The sequence below is a fragment of the Coregonus clupeaformis genome, chromosome 15 (genome assembly GCF_020615455.1).
Source record: "Coregonus clupeaformis isolate EN_2021a chromosome 15, ASM2061545v1, whole genome shotgun sequence".
NCBI lineage: Eukaryota > Metazoa > Chordata > Actinopteri > Salmoniformes > Salmonidae > Coregonus > Coregonus clupeaformis.
In genome coordinates, this window is record NC_059206.1 from 13194474 (window position 1) to 13216297 (window position 21824).

At 44.9% G+C, this 21824-nt stretch overlaps 1 protein-coding gene across 1 annotated transcript in view; it reads right to left on the bottom strand.

Moving 5' to 3' along the window:
* The window catches only part of LOC121583102 (NACHT, LRR and PYD domains-containing protein 3-like), a 41664-nt gene extending 27343 nt beyond the window's left edge, over positions 1-14321 (bottom strand). The window contains 4 exon segments of the mRNA XM_045225371.1: positions 5828-6001; positions 7996-8436; positions 8473-9742; positions 13950-14321. Coding sequence (XP_045081306.1) covers positions 5828-6001; positions 7996-8436; positions 8473-9742; positions 13950-14241 — 2177 coding nt within the window. The 5' untranslated portion in view covers positions 14242-14321.
* Positions 14322-21824: the final 7503 nt, after the last annotated feature.

A 21824-nucleotide genomic window follows, 5' to 3' on the forward strand; every position in this document is an offset into this window, starting at 1 on the left:
GGGAATAAAGCAATGCTCCCTACATTTGTCTGTGATAGGTGGGTAAATGCTGATCTTTGTTCTAGGGGAACAAGCAATGCTCCCTACATTTTTCTGTGATAGGTGGGTAAATGCTGATCTCTGTTCTGGGGGAATAAAGCAATGCTCCCTACATTTTTCTGTGATAGGTGGGTAAATGCTGATCTCTGTTCTGGGGGAATAAAGCAATGCTCCCTAAATTTTTCTGTGATAGGTGGGTCAATGCTGATCTCTGTTCTGGGGGAATAAAGCAATGCTCCCTGCATTTTTCTGTGATAGGTGGGTAAATGCTGATCTCTGTTCTGGGGGAATAAAGCAATGCTCCCTACATTTTTCTGTGATAGGTGTGTAATTGCTGATCTCTGTTCTAGGGGAATAAAGCAATGCTCCCTACATTTTTCTGTGATAGGTGGGTAAATTCTGATCTCTATTGTGGGGGAATAAAGCAATGCTCCCTACATTTTTCTGTGATAGGTGGGTAAATGCTGATCTCTGTTCTGGGGGAATAAAGCAATGCTCCCTACATTTTTCTGTGATAGGTGGGTAAATGCTGATCTCTGTTCTGGGGGAATAAAGCAATGCTCCCTAAATTTTTCTGTGATAGGTGGGTCAATGCTGATCTCTGTTCTGGGGGAATAAAGCAATGCTCCCTGCATTTTTCTGTGATAGGTGGGTAAATGCTGATCTCTGTTCTGGGGGAATAAAGCAATGCTCCCTACATTTTTCTGTGATACAGTGGGGAAAAAAAGTATTTAGTCAGCCACCAATTGTGCAAGTTCTCCCACTTAAAAAGATGAGAGAGGCCTGTAATTTTCATCATAGGTACACGTCAACTATGACAGACAAATTGAGAAAAGAAAATCCAGAAAATCACATTGTAGGATTTTTTATGAATTTATTTGCAAATTATGGTGGAAAATAAGTATTTGGTCACATACAAACAAGCACGATTTCTGGCTCTCACAGACCTGTAACTTCTTCTTTAAGAGGCTCCTCTGTCCTCCACTCGTTACCTGTATTAATGGCACCTGTTTGAACTTGTTATCAGTATAAAAGACACCTGTCCACAACCTCAAACAGTCACACTCCAAACTCCACTATGGCCAAGACCAAAGAGCTGTCAAAGGACACCAGAAACAAAATTGTAGACCTGCACCAGGCTGGGAAGACTGAATCTGCAATAGGTAAGCAGCTTGGTTTGAAGAAATCAACTGTGGGAGCAATTATTAGGAAATGGAAGACATACAAGACCACTGATAATCTCCCTCGATCTGGGGCTCCACGCAAGATCTCACCCCGTGGGAGTCAAAATGATCACAAGAACGGTGAGCAAAAATCCCAGAACCACACGGGGGACCTAGTCAATGACCTGCAGAGAGCTGGGACCAAAGTAACAAAGCCTACCATCAGTAACACACTACGCCGCCAGGGACTCAAATCCTGCAGTGCTAGACGTGTCCCCTGCTTAAGCCAGTACATGTCCAGGCCCGTCTGAAGTTTGCTAGAGTGCATCCAGAAGAGGATTGGGAGAATGTCATATGGTCAGATGAAACCAAAATAGAACTTTTTGGTAAAAACTCAACTTGTCGTGTTTGGAGGACAAAGAATGCTGAGTTGCATCCAAAGAACACCATACCTACTGTGAAGCATGGGAGTGAAAACATCATACTTTGGGGCTGTTTTTCTGCAAAGGGACCAGGACGACTGATCCGTGTAAAGGAAAGAATGAATGGGGCCATGTATTGTGAGATTTTGAGTGAAAACCTCCTTCCATCAGCAAGGGCATTGAAGATGAAACGTGGCTGGGTCTTTCAGCATGACAATGATCCCAAACACACCGCCCGGGCAACGAGGGAGTGGCTTCGTAAGAAGCATTTCAAGGTCCTGGAGTCTCCAGATCTCAACCCCATAGAAAATCTTTGGAGGGAGTTGAAAGTCCGTGTTGCCCAGCGACAGCCCCAAAACATCACTGCTCTAGAGGAGATCTGCATGGAGGAATGGGCCAAAATACAAGCAACAGTGTGTAGAAACCTTGTGAAGACTTACAGAAAACGTTTGACCTGTGTCATTGCCAACAAAGGGTATATAACAAAGTATTGAGAAACTTTTGTTATTGACCAAATACTTATTTTCCACCATAATTTGCAAATAAATTCATTACAAATCCTACAATGTGATTTTCTGGATTTTTTTCCTCATTTTGTCTGTCATAGTTGACGTGTACCTATGATGAAAATTACAGGCCTCTCTCATCTTTTTAAGTGGGAGAACTTGCACAATTGGTGGCTGACTAAATACTTTTTTTCCCCACTGTAGGTGTGTAATTGCTGATCTCTGTTCTAGGGGAATAAAGCAATGCTCCCTACATTTTTCTGTGATAGGTGGGTAAATTCTGATCTCTATTGTGGGGGAATAAAGCAATGCTCCCTACATTTTTCTGTGATAGGTGGGTAAATGCTGATCTCTGTTCTAGGGGAATAAAGCAATGCTCCCTACATTTTTCTGTGATAGGTGGGTAAATGCTGATCTCTGTTCTAGGGGAATAAAGCAATGCTCCCTACATTTGTCTGTGATAGGTGGGTAAATGCTGATCTCTGTTCTAGGGGAATAAAGCAATGCTCCCTACATTTTTCTGTGATAGGTGGGTAAATGCTGATCTCTGTTCTAGGGGAATAAAGCAATGCTCCCTACATTTGTCTGTGATAGGTGGGTAAATGCTGATCTTTGTTCTAGGGGAATGAAGCAATGCTCCCTACATTTTTCTGTGATAGGTGGGTAAATGCTGATCTCTGTTCTGGGGGAATAAAGCAATGCTCCCTACATTTTTCTGTGATAGGTGGGTAAATGCTGATCTCTGTTCTGGGGGAATAAAGCAATGCTCCCTACATTTTTCTGTGATAGGTGTGTAATTGCTGATCTCTGTTCTAGGGGAATAAAGCAATGCTCCCTACATTTTTCTGTGATAGGTGGGTAAATTCTGATCTCTATTGTGGGGGAATAAAGCAATGCTCCCTACATTTTTCTGTGATAGGTGGGTAAATGCTGATCTCTGTTCTAGGGGAATAAAGCAATGCTCCCTACATTTTTCTGTGATAGGTGGGTAAATGCTGATCTCTGTTCTAGGGGAATAAAGCAATAATCCCTACATTTGTCTGTGATAGGTGGGTAAATGCTGATCTCTGTTCTAGGGGAATAAAGCAATGCTCCCTACATTTTTCTGTGATAGGTGGGTAAATGCTGATCTCTGTTCTGGGGGAATAAAGCAATGATCCCTACATTTTTCTGTGATAGGTGGGTAAATGCTGATCTCTGTTCTAGGGGAATAAAGCAATGCTCCCTACATTTTTCTGTGATAGGTGGGTAAATGCTGATCTCTGTTCTAGGGGAATAAAGCAATGCTCCCTACATTTGTCTGTGATAGGTGGGTAAATGCTGATCTCTGTTCTAGGGGAATAAAGCAATGCTCCCTACATTTTTCTGTGATAGGTGGGTAAATGCTGATCTCTGTTCTAGGGGAATAAAGCAATGCTCCCTACATTTGTCTGTGATAGGTGGGTAAATGCTGATCTTTGTTCTAGGGGAATGAAGCAATGCTCCCTACATTTTTCTGTGATAGGTGGGTAAATGCTGATCTCTGTTCTGGGGGAATAAAGCAATGCTCCTACATTTTTCTGTGATAGGTGGGTAAATGCTGATCTCTGTTCTGGGGGAATAAAGCAATGCTCCCTAAATTTTTCTGTGATAGGTGGGTCAATGCTGATCTCTGTTCTGGGGGAATAAAGCAATGCTCCCTGCATTTTTCTGTGATAGGTGGGTAAATGCTGATCTCTGTTCTGGGGGAATAAAGCAATGCTCCCTACATTTTTCTGTGATAGGTGTGTAATTGCTGATCTCTGTTCTAGGGGAATAAAGCAATGCTCCCTACATTTTTCTGTGATAGGTGGGTAAATTCTGATCTCTATTGTGGGGGAATAAAGCAATGCTCCCTACATTTTTCTGTGATAGGTGGGTAAATGCTGATCTCTGTTCTAGGGGAATAAAGCAATGCTCCCTACATTTTTCTGTGATAGGTGGGTAAATGCTGATCTCTGTTCTAGGGGAATAAAGCAATGCTCCCTACATTTGTCTGTGATAGGTGGGTAAATGCTGATCTCTGTTCTAGGGGAATAAAGCAATGCTCCCTACATTTTTCTTTGATAGGCTGGTAAATGCTGATCTCTGTTCTAGGGGAATAAAGCAATGCTCCCTACATTTGTCTGTGATAGGTGGGTAAATGCTGATCTTTGTTCTAGGGGAATGAAGCAATGCTCCCTACATTTTTCTGTGATAGGTGGGTAAATGCTGATCTCTGTTCTGGGGGAATAAAGCAATGCTCCCTACATTTTTCTGTGATAGGTGGGTAAATGCTGATCTCTGTTCTGGGGGAATAAAGCAATGCTCCCTACATTTTTCTGTGATAGGTGGGTAAATGCTGATCTCTGTTCTGGGGGAATAAAGCAATGCTCCCTACATTTTTCTGTGATAGGTGGGTAAATGCTGATCTCTGTTCTGGGGGAATAAAGCAATGCTCCCTACATTTTTCTGTGATAGGTGTGTAATTGCTGATCTCTGTTCTAGGGGAATAAAGCAATGCTCCCTACATTTTTCTGTGATAGGTGGGTAAATTCTGATCTCTATTGTGGGGGAATAAAGCAATGCTCCCTACATTTTTCTGTGATAGGTGGGTAAATGCTGATCTCTGTTCTAGGGGAATAAAGCAATGCTCCCTACATTTTTCTGTGATAGGTGGGTAAATGCTGATCTCTGTTCTAGGGGAATAAAGCAATGCTCCCTACATTTGTCTGTGATAGGTGGGTAAATGCTGATCTCTGTTCTAGTGGAATAAAGCAATGCTCCCTACATTTTTCTGTGATAGGTGGGTAAATGCTGATCTCTGTTCTAGGGGAATAAAGCAATGCTCCCTACATTTGTCTGTGATAGGTGGGTAAATGCTGATCTTTGTTCTAGGGGAATGAAGCAATGCTCCCTACATTTTTCTGTGATAGGTGGGTAAATGCTGATCTCTGTTCTGGGGGAATAAAGCAATGCTCCCTACATTTTTCTGTGATAGGTGGGTAAATTCTGATCTCTATTGTGGGGGAATAAAGCAATGCTCCCTACATTTTTCTGTGATAGGTGGGTAAATGCTGATCTCTGTTCTGGGGGAATAAAGCAATGATCCCTACATTTTTCTGTGATAGGTGGGTAAATGCTGATCTCTGTTCTAGGGGAATAAAGCAATGCTCCCTACATTTTTCTTTGATAGGTGGGTAAATGCTGATCTCTGTTCTGGGGGAATAAAGCAATGCTCCCTAAATTGTTCTGTGATAGGTGGGTAAATGCTGATCTCTGTTCTGGGGGAATAAAGCAATGCTCCCTACATTTTTATTTGATAGGTGGGTAAATGCTGATCTCTGTTCTGGGGGAATAAAGCAATGCTCCCTACATTTTTCTGTGATAGGTGGGTAAATACTGATCTCCTGTTCTGGGGGAATAAAGCAATGCTCCCTACATTTTTCTGTGATAAGTGGGTAAATACTGATCTCTGTTCTAAGGGAATAAAGCAATGCTCCCTACATTTTTATTTGATAGGTGGGTAAATGCTTCTGCAAAGAAAATAAAAAAGTGTGTAAATGGCATTTATGTGCGTTTACATTCTACCACACCACTGGTTCTAACGTCTGGTCTCAATATCTAGTAGGCTACAATGTAAAGCACATTCCTTACACAAGATCATCATGCTTAAATATCTCCTTTAGCCCAAACTGACCTCAGGGTCTCAAGTTTACAGTGTGGACTCTCCAGTCCAGCAGAGAGTAGCATCACTCCTGAATCCTGCAGCTTGTTGTTACTCAGGTCCAGCTCTCTCAGGTGACAGGAGTTTGAGCTGAGAACTGAGGCCAACGCTTCACAGCATCTCTCTGTGAGGTTACATCCATTCAGCCTAACAAAGAAAACAATCCAACATACAGTACCAGTCAAAAGTTTGGACACACCTAGGGTTTTTCTTTATTTTTACTATTTTCTACATTATAGAATAACAGTGAAGACATCAAAACTATGAAATAACACATATGGAATCATGTAGTAACCAAAAAAGTGTCAAACAAATCAAAATGTATGTTATATTTGAGATTCTTCAAAGTAGCCACCCTTTGCTTTGATGACATCTTTGCACACGCTTGGCATTCTCTCAACCAGCTTCATGAGGTAGTCACCTGGAATGCATTTCAATTAACAGGTGTGCCTTGTTAAAAGTTAATTTGTGGAATTTATTTCCTTCTTAATGCGTTTGAGCCAATCAGTTGTGTTGTGACAAGGTATACAGAAGATAGCCCTATTTGGTAAAAGACCAAGTCCATATTATGGCAAGAACAGATAAAATAAGCAAAGTGAAACGACAGTCCATCATTACTTTAAGACATGAAGGTCAGTCAATCTGGAAAATGTCAAGAACTTTGAAAGTTTCTTCAAGTGCAGTCGCAAAAAACTTCAAGCGCTATGATGAAACTGGCTCTCATGAGGACCACCACAGGAAAGGAAGACCCAAAGTTACCTCTGCTGCAGAGGATAAGTTCATTAGAGTTAACTGCACTTCAGATTGCAGCCCAAATAAATGCTTCACAGAGTTCAAGTAACAGACACATCTCAACATAAATTGTTCAGAGGAGACCACGTGAATCAGGCCTTCATGGTTGAATTGCTGCAAAGAAACCACTACTAAAAGACCTGTGGAAATCTGTCCTTTGGTCTGATGGGTCCAAATTTGAGATTTTTGGTTCCAACCGCCGTGTCTTTGTGAGACGCAAAGTAGGTGAACTGATAATCTCTGCATGTGTGGTTCCCACCGTGAAGCATGGAGGAGGAGGTGTGATGGTGTGGGGGTGCTTTGCTTGTGACACTGTCAGTGATTTATTTAGAATTCAAGGCTGAAACCACAGCATTCTGCAGCGATACACCATCCCATCTGGTTTGCTCTTAGTGGGACTATCATTTGTTTTTCAACAGGATAATGACCCAAAACACACCTCCAGGCTGTATAAGGGCTATTTGACCAAGAAGGCGAGTGATGGAGTGGCCTCCACAATCACCCGACCTCAACCCAATTGAGATGGTTTGGGATGAGTTGGACCGCAGAGTGAAGGAAAAGCATCCAACAAGTGCCCAGCATATGTGGGAACTCCTTCAAGACTGTTGGAAAAGCATTCCTCATTAAGCTGGTTGAGAGAATGCCAAGAGTGTGCAAAGCTGTCTACAAGGCAAAGGTTGGCTACTTTGAAGAATCTAAAATCTAAAATATATTTTGATTGGTTTAACACTTTTTTGGTTACTACATGATTCCATATGTGTTATTTCATAGTTTTGATGCCGTCACTATTATTCTACAATGTAGAAAATAGTAAAAATAAAGAAAAACCCTTGAATGAGTAGGTGTGTCCAAACTTTTGACTGGTACTGTATATATATGCACATTGAACAGAAATTCACTTCATTCTAACAGAAATCCAGTTGTGGATGGGGCTGGAAAAATGTAACCACTATCAAATTCATAAACGGGGCTCATAGATCCATGAGATCAAAATGATCATTTTAACCATATTTTTTAAGTGATACAGTTTACAATTACATTGTTTACAAACAATGGAGTAAAACAAGTTTATATTCTGGGTTCTGATTGGGTAAGACAGTTGAACTAAGCTCATGAGCCATTTATAAGTTATATTATTCAGGAATCAATGCCTATATATGATTAATCCAAAAATCCAAAAATGGATGTACCAATCCTGGATTGCCCCTTTAAAGGATCTCCTTTAGGGTTCTTAAATTATTCATCCATTATCATTAAAAGGCCTTATTAATTACAATTACTTATTAGTTGTTGAATTTTTGAATACATTTCCAATTAATATTGAGCATGACTTTAATCCAGGAACTCACAGAGCTATTCTGGACACTTTGACCACTGGCAGCAGCCTCAGAAGACCCTCATCTGATCTGGAGTATTTCTTTAGGTCAAACACATCCAGGTCCTCTTCTGAAGTCAGCAACACAAACACCAGAGCTGACCACTGTGCAGGTGAGAGTTCGGCCTCTGAGAGACTTCCTGAGCTCAGGTAGGTTTGGATCTCCTCCACCAGAGAATGGTCATTCAACTCATTCAGACAGTGGAACAGATTGATGCATCTCTCTGGAGAGGGATTCTTCCTGATCTTCTTCTTGATGTATTCAATTATGTTCTCATTGGTCTGTGAGCTTCTTCCTGTCTGTGTCAGTAGGCCTTGTAGGAGAGTCTGATTGGACTCCAGTGAGAGGCCCAGAAGGAAGCGGAGGAACAGGTCCAGGTGTCCATTATCACTCTGTAAGGCCTGATCTACTGCACTCTTGTATAAGTCAATCATAGGTTGGTGTTTCCACCGTTTCAAAAGTTTGACAAAGGAGTTCTGTTTGACCAGTGGGTTCTCATTGCGGTTTATGAATGTGAAAAACACGTATACAGCAGCAAGAAACTCCTGGATGCTCAGATGCACAAAGCTGAACATAGTTTTCTGACACGTCCTTCCCTCCATCTTAAAGATCTCAGTGCATAAACCTGAATACACTGATGCTTCTGTGACATCAATGCCACACTCTCTCAGGTCTTCCTTGTAGAAGATCAGATGTCCCTTCTCCAGCTGATGGAATGCAAGCTCTCCAAGTTTAAGAACTATGGTGTCACTGCCTGGGGAATTTTCTGCTTCTCTCATTCTGTCTATCTGAAAGATCAAGAAATGTATGTTCATCTCAGTCAGAGTCTTGGGTATCTTTCTTCTCTCTGCTTCACCCAACAGTTTCTCTAGAACACTGGCTGATATCCAACAGAAGACTGGTATGTGGCAAATTATGTGTAGGCTCCTTGATGACTTCATGTGTGTGATAATTCTGCTGGCCAGGTTGTCATCAGTGATTTTTTTCCTGAAGTACTCATCCTTCTGTGGATCATTGAACCCTCGTACCTCTGTCCACTGGTGGATGTGTTTTCGAGGGATCTTATTGGCTGCTGCAGGCCGGGAGGTTATCCAGATGAGAGCAGAAGGGAGGAGCTCACCTGTGATCAGGTTTGTGATCAATTTGTCCAGAGAGGCTGGCTTTGTTTCATCTGTCAGAACCTTATTGTTGAAGTCCAGAGGGAGTCGACACTCGTCCAAACCATCAAATATGAACAGAACTTTAGACTTGTTCCTTAGACTCTTGATTGGTTCCATGTCAGGGAAGAATTGATGAAGCAGTTCAATCAGACTGCAGTCGTCTTCCCTTATATTAGAGTTGATTTGGCGAAAAGGAAGTGGAAAGATGAAATCAATGTCCTGATTCTCCTTTTCTTCTGCCCAGTCTAGAATAAACTTCTGAACAGAGACAGTCTTTCCTACGCCGGCAATGCCCTGCGTAAGCACTGTTCTGATTGCCTTCTTTTGATCAGACCGTTGTTTGAAAATGTTTCTGACTTCAACAGTGGTCTCTCCTGTGGCTGGTGTTCTGATGTTCTGATGTATGACCTCATGCTCATCTCTGACCCCTCCCCAGGCCCCCTCGAACACATGGAGCTCAGTGAAGATCTGATTTAAATAGATAAAATCACCTTCCTTTGACGTCCCCTCATATATACAGCCGTACTTCTTCTTGAGATAGCATTTTAGTTTGTCTTCGACTGCAAGGAAAAACAAAAGATTACGTTTATTACGGTCATGATAACTGTATGTGTTTGTGTCTTACATTTATTTGTGTTTTGTTTTTACATAGTGGTAACCAGAGTCATTCAAGGGAATTCGGGACATGGGTGACTAGTTAACGTTAGCTTGGCTCTCTCTGTGTGTTTGTGCCGTGGGAGGAGGGGTTGGTTCGTTGGCAGAGAGCAATGGCTAGCTAGTATGCTAACTATTCTAGCTAACTAACTGGCTGAATAAGTTGACGACGTACTCACTCAAACTGTAAGAACTAACCCAAAACTTTTCACAACGTTAGACACGGACACAAATGATCTGCTTGGCGTGCTAACACACTTGTGGTTTGTTTTAACCGATTATTGGTGCTAAACCGTGTTATTGGAGGCTGGCATGCTAGTTGGCTATGGCGTCATAGGATTCGGTGCCCTGGACGGTTTTCACTGAAGAATACTGTACCAAGTTAGCTAGCTGAATAAACTAAGTTAGAGTCTATTCCTAGAAAACATTGAACCGCTGTAGTTTACAACAATCATAATTTCTAAAGTGGAAGTTGGGAGAGTTAGTTCCAGGTCTCTGGGAGCCTCTGGAACTGCCGTTCTGCGGCCAACAAGGCAGAGTTCATCTCAGCCTATGCTACCCTCCAGTCCCTCGACTTCTTGGCACTGACGGAAACATGGATTACCACAGAAAACACTGCTACTCCTACTGCTCTTTCCTCGTCTGACCATGTGTTCTCGCATACCCCGAGAGCATCTGGTCAGCGCGGCAGTGGCACAGGAATCCTAATCTCTCCCATGTGGACATTCTCTCTTTTCCCCCTGACCCATCTGTCTATCTCCTCATTTGAATTCCATGCTGTCACAGTCACTAGACCATTCAAGCTTAACATCCTTGTCATTTATCGCCCTCCAGGTTCCCTTGGAGAGTTCATCAATGAGCTTGACGCCTTGATAAGTTCCTTTCCTGAGGATGGCTCACCCCTCACAGTTCTGGGTGACTTTAACCTCCCTACGTCTGCCTTTGACTCATTTCTCTCTGCCTCCTTCTTTCCACTCCTTTCCTCTTTTGACCTCACCCTCTCACCGTCCCCCCTACTCACAAGGCAGGCAATACGCTTGACCTCATCTTTACTAGATGCTGTTCTTCTACTAATCTCACTGCAACTCCCCTCCAAGTCTCCGACCACTACTTTGTATCCTTTTCTCTCTCGCTCTCCTCCAACACTACTCACTCTGCCCCTACTCAGATGGTAATGTGCCGTCGCAACCTTCGCTCTCTCTCTCCCGCTACTCTCTCCTCTTCCATCCTATCATCTCTTCCCTCTGCTAAATCCTTCTCCCTCCGATCTCCTGATTCTACCTCCTCAACCCTCCTCTCCTCCCTTTCTGCATCTTTTGACTCTCTATGTCCCCTATCCTCCCGGCCGGCTCGGTCCTCCCCTCCTGCTCCGTGGCTTGACGACTCATTGCGAGCTCACAGAAGAGGGCTCCGGGCAGCCGAGCGGAAATGGAGGAAAACTAGACTCCCAGCAGACCTGTCATCTTTTCACTCCCTCCTCTCTACATTCTCTTCCTCTGTTTCCGCTGCCAAAGCCACTTTCTACCACTTTAATTTTCAAGCCTTTACCTCTAACCCTAGGAAGCTCTTTGCCACCTTCTCCTCCCTGCTGAATCCTCCTCCTCCTCCCCCTCCCTCCTCCCTCTCTGTGGATGACTTCGTCAACCATTTTGAAAAGAAGGTTGACGACATCCGATCCTCATTTATTAAGTCAAATGACACTGCTGGTCCTGCTCACACTGCCCTACCCTATGCTTTGACTTCTTTCTCTCCTCTCTCTCCAGATAAAATCTTGCAACTTGTGATGGCCGGCCGCCCAACAACCTGCCTGCTTGACCCTATCCCCTCCTCTCTTCTCCAGACCATTTCCGGAGACCTTCTCCCTTACCTCACCTCGCTCATCAACTCATCCTTGACCGCTAACCATGTCCCTTCCGTCTTCAAGAGAGCGAGAGTTGCACCCCTCCTCAAAAAACCTATACTCGATCCCTCCGATGTCAACAACTACTGACCAGTATCCCTTCTTTCTTTTCTCTCCAAAACTCTCGAGCGTGCCATCTCTAGGCAACTCTCCTGCTATCTCTCTCAGAATGACCTTCGTGATCCAAACCAGTCAGGTTTCAAGACTGGTCATTCAACTGAGACTGCTCTTCTCTGTGTCACGGAGGCTCTCCGCACTGCTAAAGCTAACTCTCTCTCCTCTGATCTTATCCTTCTAGACCTATCCGCTGCCTTTGATACTGTGAACCATCAGATCTTCCTCTCCACCCTCTCCGAGTTGGGCATCTCCGGCGCTGCTCACTCTTGGATTGCGTCCTACCTGACAGGTTGCTCCTACCAGGTGGCGTGGCGAGAATCTGTCTCCGCACCACGTGCTCTCACCACCCAGGGCTCAGTTCTAGGCCCTCTCCTATTCTCTCTATACACCAAGTCACTTGGCTCTGTCATATCCTCACATGGTCTCTCCTATCATTGCTACGCAGACGACACACAATTAATTTTCTCCTTTCCCCCTTCTGATAACCAGGTGGCGAATCACATCTCTGCATGTCTGGCAGACATATCAGTGTGGATGTCCGATCACCACCTCAAGCTGAACCTCGGCAAGACGGAGCTGCTCTTCCTCCCGGGGAAGGACTGCCCGCTCCATGATCTCGCCATCACGGTTGACAACTCCATTGTGTCCTCCTCCCAGAGTGCAAAGAACCTTGGCGTGACCCTGGACAACACCCTGTCGTTCTCCGCTAACATCAAAGCGGTGACCCGATCCTGCAGGTTCATGCTCTACAACTTTCGCAGAGTACGACCCTACCTTACACAGAAAGCGGCACAGGTCCTAATCCAGGCACTTGTCATCTCCCATCTGGATTATTGCAACTCGCTGTTGGCTGGGCTCCCTGCCTGTGCCATTAAACCCCTACAACTTATCCAGAACGCTGCAGCCTGTCTGGTGTTCAACCTTCCCAAGTTATCTCATGTCACCCCGCTCCTCCGCACACTCCACTGGCTTCCAGTTGAGGCTCGCATCTACTACAAGACCATGGTGCTTGCCTACGGAGCTGTGAGGGGAACGGCACCTCCTTACCTTCAGGCTCTGATCAGACCCTACACCCAAACGAGGGCACTACGTTCATCCACCTCTGGCCTGCTAGCCCCACTACCTCTACGGAAGCACAGTTCCCGCTCAGCCCAGTCAAAGCTATTCGCTGCTTTGGCACCCCAATGGTGGAACGAGCTCCCCCACGATGGACAGCGGAGTCATTGACCACCTTCCGGAGACACTTGAAACCCTACCTCTTTAAGGAATACCTGGAATAGTATAAAGTAATCCTTCTACCCCCCCAAATAAAAATATACACAATTTAAAAAACAAAAAAAAGAAGAAAAAAGTGGTTGTCCCACTGGCTATCATAAGTTGAATGCACCAATCTGTAAGTCGCTCTGGATAAGAGCGTCTGCTAAATGTTCTAAATGTAAATGTGTCTGATTGGATCAGAGTGCAATTATTAGAGCCTGTCCAGCAGATTAAACTGGCTGCAATGACGTCATCATGATGACTTTTGGTCAGGTTGTAAAAAGTTTTGCTAAATGCTTTTTAGAAACCAGACAATTATCAGTTTTTCTGACCAGATAACCAAAATATTACGTCTTTCTCATAACGTTTTAATAAATGTATTATCTGGACTTCTAAGCTCCCCCCAAAAACTGTTTACAACATCAATGTGCCAGATTTGGTCCAACGGGTGTTTTCGTGATTCATTGAGCTTACCTTTGACTTCTAGAACCAAAGGAGCACTCTGGGCAAAAAATATATACTGTTTTGTTTTATTGTCCTCTTGCTAGTTCCTCCTTTATGTTACCTGCTATGTATACAATATTTCTGCCTGCTGTGTATACAATATTTCTGCCTGCTGTGTATACAATATTTCTGCCTGCTGTGTATACAATATTTCTGCCTGCTATGTATACAATATTTCTGCCTGCTATGATTACAATATTTCTGCCTGCTATGATTACAATATTTCTGCCTGCTATGTATACAATATTTCTGCCTGCTATGATTACAATATTTCTGCCTGCTACGCAAAATCAGTGTTCTCTTATTTGCTTTATGTTGTTTTATAGTCCACTAACCTGCTGGTTCTGTTGTCTCACCCTCATCGTACTCGTTCTTTAGCATTTCAGCCAGTTGGTTCTGGCTCATCTTCCTCAGGATCTCCAGTGAGATCTTCACAGTTCCCTCAGGACCGTAGGTCTCCACCATCTTATTCACAGTGTCCAGTCTGTCAGCTTTCTCCAACTGGCTTACTGGAATATGAGGAAAGCCTTTCAGCAGGTCCTGGGTCAGGTGCCATTTAAATATCTTCAACTCTGCTTCAACCAACTCCTCCAGAGTGGCCAGCAGCAGCAAAGGAACAGGAGCCATTGTCGATCACTGAGAAGAGGAAGTTAGTTCTGATCGTAACTATTTCTGCACAGCAACTGAATCAGGAAGCAGCTCCAAGTTTCCATCAGCACAAAGTCTGACATTTTGTCTGAATATACGACAGGGTCTGGCAGGAAATGGTGGAGGGATAGAACACTGTGTTGCTGTGACTGGGAAGAGACTGTTAAGCTCACTTCCAGGTTGTAAACAGAAGATAACCCAATCATAAATAATAATCATGATAATAAATAAATAAAATACCACCCAATCAACAGACCCAATCAACAGACCCAATCAACAGACCCAATCAACAGAATCAAACACACTATGGGACAGGTTCCCTGGCCCAGGGTGACTCCATTGCTTCCCACAGTTGGCTGGATGTCCTTTGGATGGTGGACCATTCTTGATACACACAGGGAACTGTTGAGCGTGAAAAACCCAGCAGCGTTGCAGTTCTTGACACAAAGCGGTGCGCCTGGCACCTACTACCATACCCCCGTTCAAAGGCACTTAAATATTTTGTCTTGCCCATTCACCCTCTGAATGGCACACATACACAATCCATGTTTCAATTGTCTCAAGGCTTAAAAATCCTTCTTTAACCTGTCTCCTCCCCTTCCTCTACACTGATTGAAGTGGATTTAACAAGTGACATCAATAAGGGATCATAGCTTTCACCTGGATTCATCTGGTCAGTCTACGTCATGGAATGAGCAGGTGTCCTTAATGTTTTGTCCACTCAGTGTATAATGAACATTTTAAAAACTGAGACTTACAGGTTTCTCTTCTATCCTTCCTTAGTTGTTGAAGCAGTAAACTAATCTGACTGGTCTCTTCTGTCACACAGAAGCTCAGTTCTGCTAGATCATGCTGAACGGGGCCGGGATGAGGAAACAGTTATGTGGAAACCACTTCTGGTTTGTGGTCTGTGTTTTTAAATGACTCTGTGAATTTGTCTTCACAAATGCAGATAGACAGTGATTAAATATCTCAAATCTACATTGTATAGTTGTCAGAGTTGGGGTCAATTCCACAAATTCAATTCAAATTCAATTCCCTTTCCTTGTAAATTCCATCAATTAAATTCAAATGCCAGGTCAATCTTTAGAGCCAACAGGAGTCTCCAACCCTCCAAGAGCATTTGAAAGACTTGAAGTGTCAGGCCACACCCTCACTCAACTTCATTGACTCACAGCGGCCATGACATTTAAGGTATCAACTTAAAAAGATCTTGGTCTACAGATGCTGCAACGCCAAGTTTTGGGAAAAGTTCGGTCTCTGAGGAAATGTTTAAAAATGTTACACCATTTACACCATTTTCAAAATGGCGGATGATCCATCATGGCGAGGTCAGAGGAAAATGTGTTCTTTGGGTAGAGCGGAACCTCTGGTAGAGGAACCACTGACCGAGACTAGGTCAAACGAGGAGGAGTGTTACCTAGTTCTACCAGATGTATTCAGCCATCATCTTACATGATCTAACCAAGTGGTCTCTGTAAGTCTTACCATTTAAGAGATATAGCTCTCCAAAAATGGGGGATAAATAATAATAACCCAGAGGTTCCCAAACGTTTTTGGCCCACGACCGCATTTTGATATCTAAAACATCTCCCGACCCCAGAAATGTGAAAAACATTTTGTAATTAACAGCCAATGTTTACTTTTTTATTTGGGGCTATGGCAGTCAATTAAAAAACATTCTAACAGTATTTCTGATTGTCTTCTTAACTCACCATCACACACAGAAAGACAACCAAGTATTTTATTTATTTTTTACATCCATTGCGAATGACAACAGTTCCTCTCTCAATGTGAAAAATCTTTCCAACACTCCCCCTCGATAACCACCAAGCCTCGGTGTGAAATATAACATTGTCATGCTGTGATCCCATATCTCCACATAGTTTTGTGAACAGGCGTGCGCGCAGTGGATGTGGTTTGATGTACTTACAATCTAAGTTACCTGCTCAGCTCTTTTGCCTCCAGTTGCTCTCGGTGTAACCATTATAGCTCAGTGGGTGTATCATACAATGCGTCCATATGGCAGAGGGAGACCCATTCATAACTAGAGTGCAGAGGCCTTCTCACCGTCCCGCCATAGATGGAGCCCCATCTGTGCAAAAGCCCACCATTCGATCCCCATGGAATCTGTTTGTCGTCAATACAGCCACGCAGCACACTGAACATCCCCTGTGCCTTTTCATGCTCGGGAGTCGTGAGACAGAATATGTCCTTGTGAATAATATCCCCCGACATGTATAGCGAACAAAAGTCAATGCATGGGCATCTCGGCCCTCACAGTTAATGTCCATTTGGAGAGCATAAGCTGGGGAGTTTTTGAGTCGTTCAGTCAGTTTCCTCTTGATTGCTAGCAATAGCATACATTCTTCATTTAACAGTGTTATCTGACAAAGGTATTGATGGGAGTTTCTGTGCCTCTGTCTCCCCACACATTGTTTTCACCATATCAATTGCGGCCGGTAATATCAAAGTCTCTGCAGTAGCGTGTGGTTTCATAGCGTAGCGAGCCTAGCCATTCACTGTGGGAATGATTCAAGCGCAACGGTCAAGTGCTGCCTTTTCCCAATTATCTAAGGGCACTCTCTGGTTGAATTTGATCTTTCAGATTTGAATCATTTTCATTTGGATTATTAAGATTAACCACATTACAATAAGTTTGAGATACAAAGACGATATTATAATGTATATATATTTTTTCTATATACAGTACCAGTCAAAAGTTTGGACACACCTACTCATTCAAGGGTTTTTCTTAATTTGTACTATTTTTTACATTGTATAATAATAGTGAAGACATCAAATCTATGAAATAACACATATGGAATCATGTAGTAAACAAAAAAGGGTTCAATAAATCAAAATATATTTTCTATTTGAGATTCTTTAAATAGCCACTCTTTGCCTTGATGACAGCTTTGCACACTCTTGGCATTCTCTCAACCAGCTTCATGAGGTAGTCACCTGGAATTCATTTCAATGAACAGGTGTGCCTGAAATTCTCCCGTGACCCCATTTCCATATCAGGCGCCCGCTAATGGGTCCGTGCCCCCTAGTTTGGGAACCACTGCTATAACCCTTTGTCCATAAAAACTGTTAACACGCTAGAACTGATGCGCATCAAGAACTAAAGGCGACAAAAAATGCACTGAAAAAAACATTTAAACCGACTTTGGATGCACTAGAGTCCATTAGATAAATTAGCTTGGAAGAGGTGTTTTTAACTCCACTCTAATGTCGACTTTGCTTATGGAAAACCGTATCAAGCGAGTTAAAATCTGAAATTGAGTGGAAATTTGAAATGGAAGTTCTGGAACTCCATCACATGCTTCTGCTAGTTCACACAATGAAACTGACATTAAATGTGGAGAATGATACATCTGTTGGCCATCACATACATTTCTATGCCATTGTAAGCTACTGTAACCTGCATTTGATACAATAATATATTGAAATGGCGATATCACTAGAGTCAGTGCAAATACATTTGTGCCACTTGTGTATCCTACCTGGAGCTGGCAAACAGATTTAATAAATAGCCTATAACTTCAGTTTATTGCTGTTGAAGCCTTGTGTTATTATGCAATTATTAATGACCGTAACAGTCAGATTAGGCTACAGGTAGAAAAACAAAGACAAGCATATTCAGTTAAAGGAGATATCCCTATTTTACTCCCACGTCGTGGATGCTTGGCTATTTTCAAACAACTCTCCCCCCTCCCCCTTTCTCAACAAGCCTAGAGTCATTCCCCTTTTGCATGCTCTTTCCCTTTCATTCTAAAACGTGTGGATTTGTTTACATTAGGCATAGCTAGCTAGCTAGCTAGCCATTAATACAGCTACAGCAGCAGTCTACTAGCTAACCACCGGACACACAGAATGTGGTGAAATAGAACGGTAAACGTCCAAAAAGTATTTATATTGTAATACCATATGGCAACGTTGTGCAATTTGTCAAGTTTACGTGATGTGTTCTGTCGGTTCCCTTGCTAGTGTTTGCTAAACCAAAGCTAGTTTGACACAATTGCAGCTACAGCTAGCTGCAACAGTTTCAACCTTGTGAAATTGTTTTGTATTAGCCAATGTATGTAAGAAAGTATTTCACATAGCAGGACATCTAACATCTAGCTAATGTCATTCATTGTATGTGCAGGTTGTGGGAGAGCCAGGGGCAGAGGACAGACAGACAGAGGCAGGACTAGAGGGAGAGCCAGGGGAAGAGGACGGACAGACAGAGGCAGGGGTAGAGGGAGAGCCAGGGGCAGAGGACGGACAGACAGAGGCAGGGGTAGAGGGAGAGCCAGGGGCAGAGGACGGACAGACAGAGGCAGGGGTAGAGGGAGAGCCAGGGGCAGAGGACAGATAGACAGAGGCAGGACTAGAGGGAGAGCCAGGGGCAGAGGACGGACAGACAGAGGCAGGGGTAGAGGGAGAGCCAGGGGCAGAGGACGGACAGACAGAGGCAGGGGTAGAGGGAGAGCCAGGGGCAGAGGACGGACAGACAGAGGCAGGACTAGAGGGAGAGCCAGGGGCAGAGGACAGACAGACAGAGGCAGGACTAGAGGGAGAGCAAGGGGCAGAGGACAGACAGACAGAGGCAGGACTAGAGGGAGAGCCAGGGGCAGAGGACAGACAGGCAGAGGCAGGACTAGAGGGAGAGCCAGGGGCAGAGGACAGACAGGCAGAGGCAGGACTAGAGGGAGAGACAGGGGCAGAGGACAGACAGACAGAGGCAGGACTAGAGGGAGAGCCAGGGGCAGAGGACAGACAGAGGCAGGACTAGAGGGAGAGCCAGGGGCAGAGGACAGACAGACAGAGGCAGGGGTAGAGGGAGAGCCAGGGGAAGAGGACGGACAGACAGAGGCAGGGGTAGAGGGAGAGCCAGGGGCAGAGGACAGACAGACAGAGGCAGGACTAGAGGGAGAGCCAGGGGCAGAGGACAGACAGAGGCAGGACTAGAGGGAGAGCCAGGGGCAGAGGACAGACAGACAGAGGCAGGGGTAGAGGGAGAGCCAGGGGCAGAGGACAGACAGAGGCAGGACTAGAGGGAGAGACAGGGGCAGAGGACAGACAGACAGAGGCAGGGGTAGAGGGAGAGCCAGGGGAAGAGGACGGACTGACAGAGGCAGGGGTAGAGGGAGAGCCAGGGGAAGAGGACGGACAGACAGAGGCAGGGGTAGAGGGAGAGCCAGGGGCAGAGGACGGACAGACAGAGGCAGGGGTAGAGGGAGAGCCAGGGTCAGAGGACGGACAGACAGAGGCAGGGGTAGAGGGAGAGCCAGGGGCAGAGGACAGACAGACAGAGGCAGGACTAGAGGGAGAGCCAGGGGCAGAGGACGGACAGACAGAGGCAGGGGTAGAGGGAGAGCCAGGGGCAGAGGACGGACAGACAGAGGCAGGGGTAGAGGGAGAGCCAGGGGCAGAGGACAGACAGGCAGAGGCAGGACTAGAGGAAGAGCCAGGGGCAGAGGACAGACAGGCAGAGGCAGGACTAGAGGGAGAGCCAGGGGCAGAGGACAGACAGACAGAGGCAGGGGTAGAGGGAGAGCCAGGGGCAGAGGACGGACAGACAGAGGCAGGGGTAGAGGGAGAGCCAGGGGAAGAGGACAGACAGACAGAGGCAGGACTAGAGGGAGAGCCAGGGGCAGAGGATGGACAGACAGAGGCAGGACTAGAGGGAGAGCCAGGGGCAGAGGACAGACAGACAGAGGCAGGGGTAGAGGGAGAGCCAGGGGCAGAGGACAGACAGACAGAGGCAGGGGTAGAGGGAGAGCCAGGGGCAGAGGACAGACAGACAGAGGCAGGACTAGAGGGAGAGCCAGGGGCAGAGGACGGACAGACAGAGGCAGGGGTAGAGGGAGAGCCAGGGGAAGAGGCAGGAAGCAGAGGAGCAGAAATCTGAACATGTGCATCTGTGCAGATTTCTTTTAGCGGGATCTCCGTAATCAGCTAATCTATGGTCCTAATGAACACCTCTTTCTCCATGATGACAGAGTTTCTCTGGGCCCTCTTGTCAATGTTCACTACAGAGATGATGTCGTCTCGGGAATCATTCTCCAGTGTAGTGTAGGTGCAGTACAGTGCACAGTAGCCTGGCGAGTCCATGCAGCCATCAGCTGAAATTGTAAGTAATAAATAAATACAATTGTAAGTAATAAATAAAAAAGCAGGACATCCATGTTAAATACTTGTGGTGTACTGTAAGCACACAAACAATGAAGTCTTACCTAGGGCTACCACACAGTCTTTGGTTCGCAGACGGTCAATGATCAAAGACCTTTTCTCCATCCAGAACAAATTTGATCCAGTCCACACAAGTATTTGATACACTGCCGATTTTGCAGGTTTTCCTACTTACAAAGCATGTAGAGTTCTGTCATTTTTATCATAGGTACACTTCAACTGTGAGAGACGGAATCTAAAACAAAAATCCAGAAAATCACATTGTATGATTTTTAAGTAATTAATTTGCATTTTATTGCATGACATAAGTATTTGATACATCAGAAAAGCAGAACTTAATATTTGGTACAGAAACCTTTGTTTGCAATTACAGAGATCATACGTTTCCTGTAGGTCTTGACCAGGTTTGCACACACTGCAGCAGGGATTTTGGCCCACTCCTCCATACAGACCTTCTCCAGATCCTTCAGGTTTCGGGGGCTGTCGCTGGGCAATACGGACTTTCAGCTCCCTCCAAAGATTTTCTATTGGGTTCAGGTCTGGAGACTGGCTAGGCCACTCCAGGACCTTGAGATGCTTCTTACGGAGCCACTCCTTAGTTGCCCTGGCTGTGTGTTTCGGGTCGTTGTCATGCTGGAAGACCCAGCCACGACCCATCTTCAATGCTCTTACTGAGGGAAGGAGGTTGTTGGCCAAGATCTCGCGATACATGGCCCCATCCATCCTCCCTCAATACGGTGCAGTCGTCCTGTCCCCTTTGCAGAAAAGCATCCCCAAAGAATGATGTTTCCACCTCCAGCCTTCACGGTTGGGATGGTGTTCTTGGGGTTGTACTCATCCTTCTTCTTCCTCCAAACACGGCGAGTGGAGTTTAGACCAAAAAGCTCTATTTTTATCTCATCAGACCACATGACCTTCTCCCATTCCTCCTCTGGATCATCCAGATGGTCATTGGCAAACTTCAGACGGGCCTGGACATGCGCTGGCTTGAGCAGGGGGGACCTTGCGTGCGCTGCAGGATTTTAATCCATGACGGCGTAGTGTGTTACTAATGGTTTTCTTTGAGACTGTGGTCCCAGCTCTCTTCAGGTCATTGACCAGGTCCTGCCGTGTAGTTCTGGGCTGATCCCTCACCTTCCTCATGATCATTGATGCCCCACGAGGTGAGATCTTACATGGAGCCCCAGACCGAGGGTGATTGACCGTCATCTTGAACTTCTTCCATTTTCTAATAATTGTGCCAACAGTTGTTGCCTTCTCACCAAGCTGCTTGCCTATTGTCCTGTAGCCCACCCCAGCCTTGTGCAGGTCTACAATTTTATCCCTGATGTCCTTACACAGCTCTCTGGTCTTGGCCATTGTGGAGAGGTTGGAGTCTG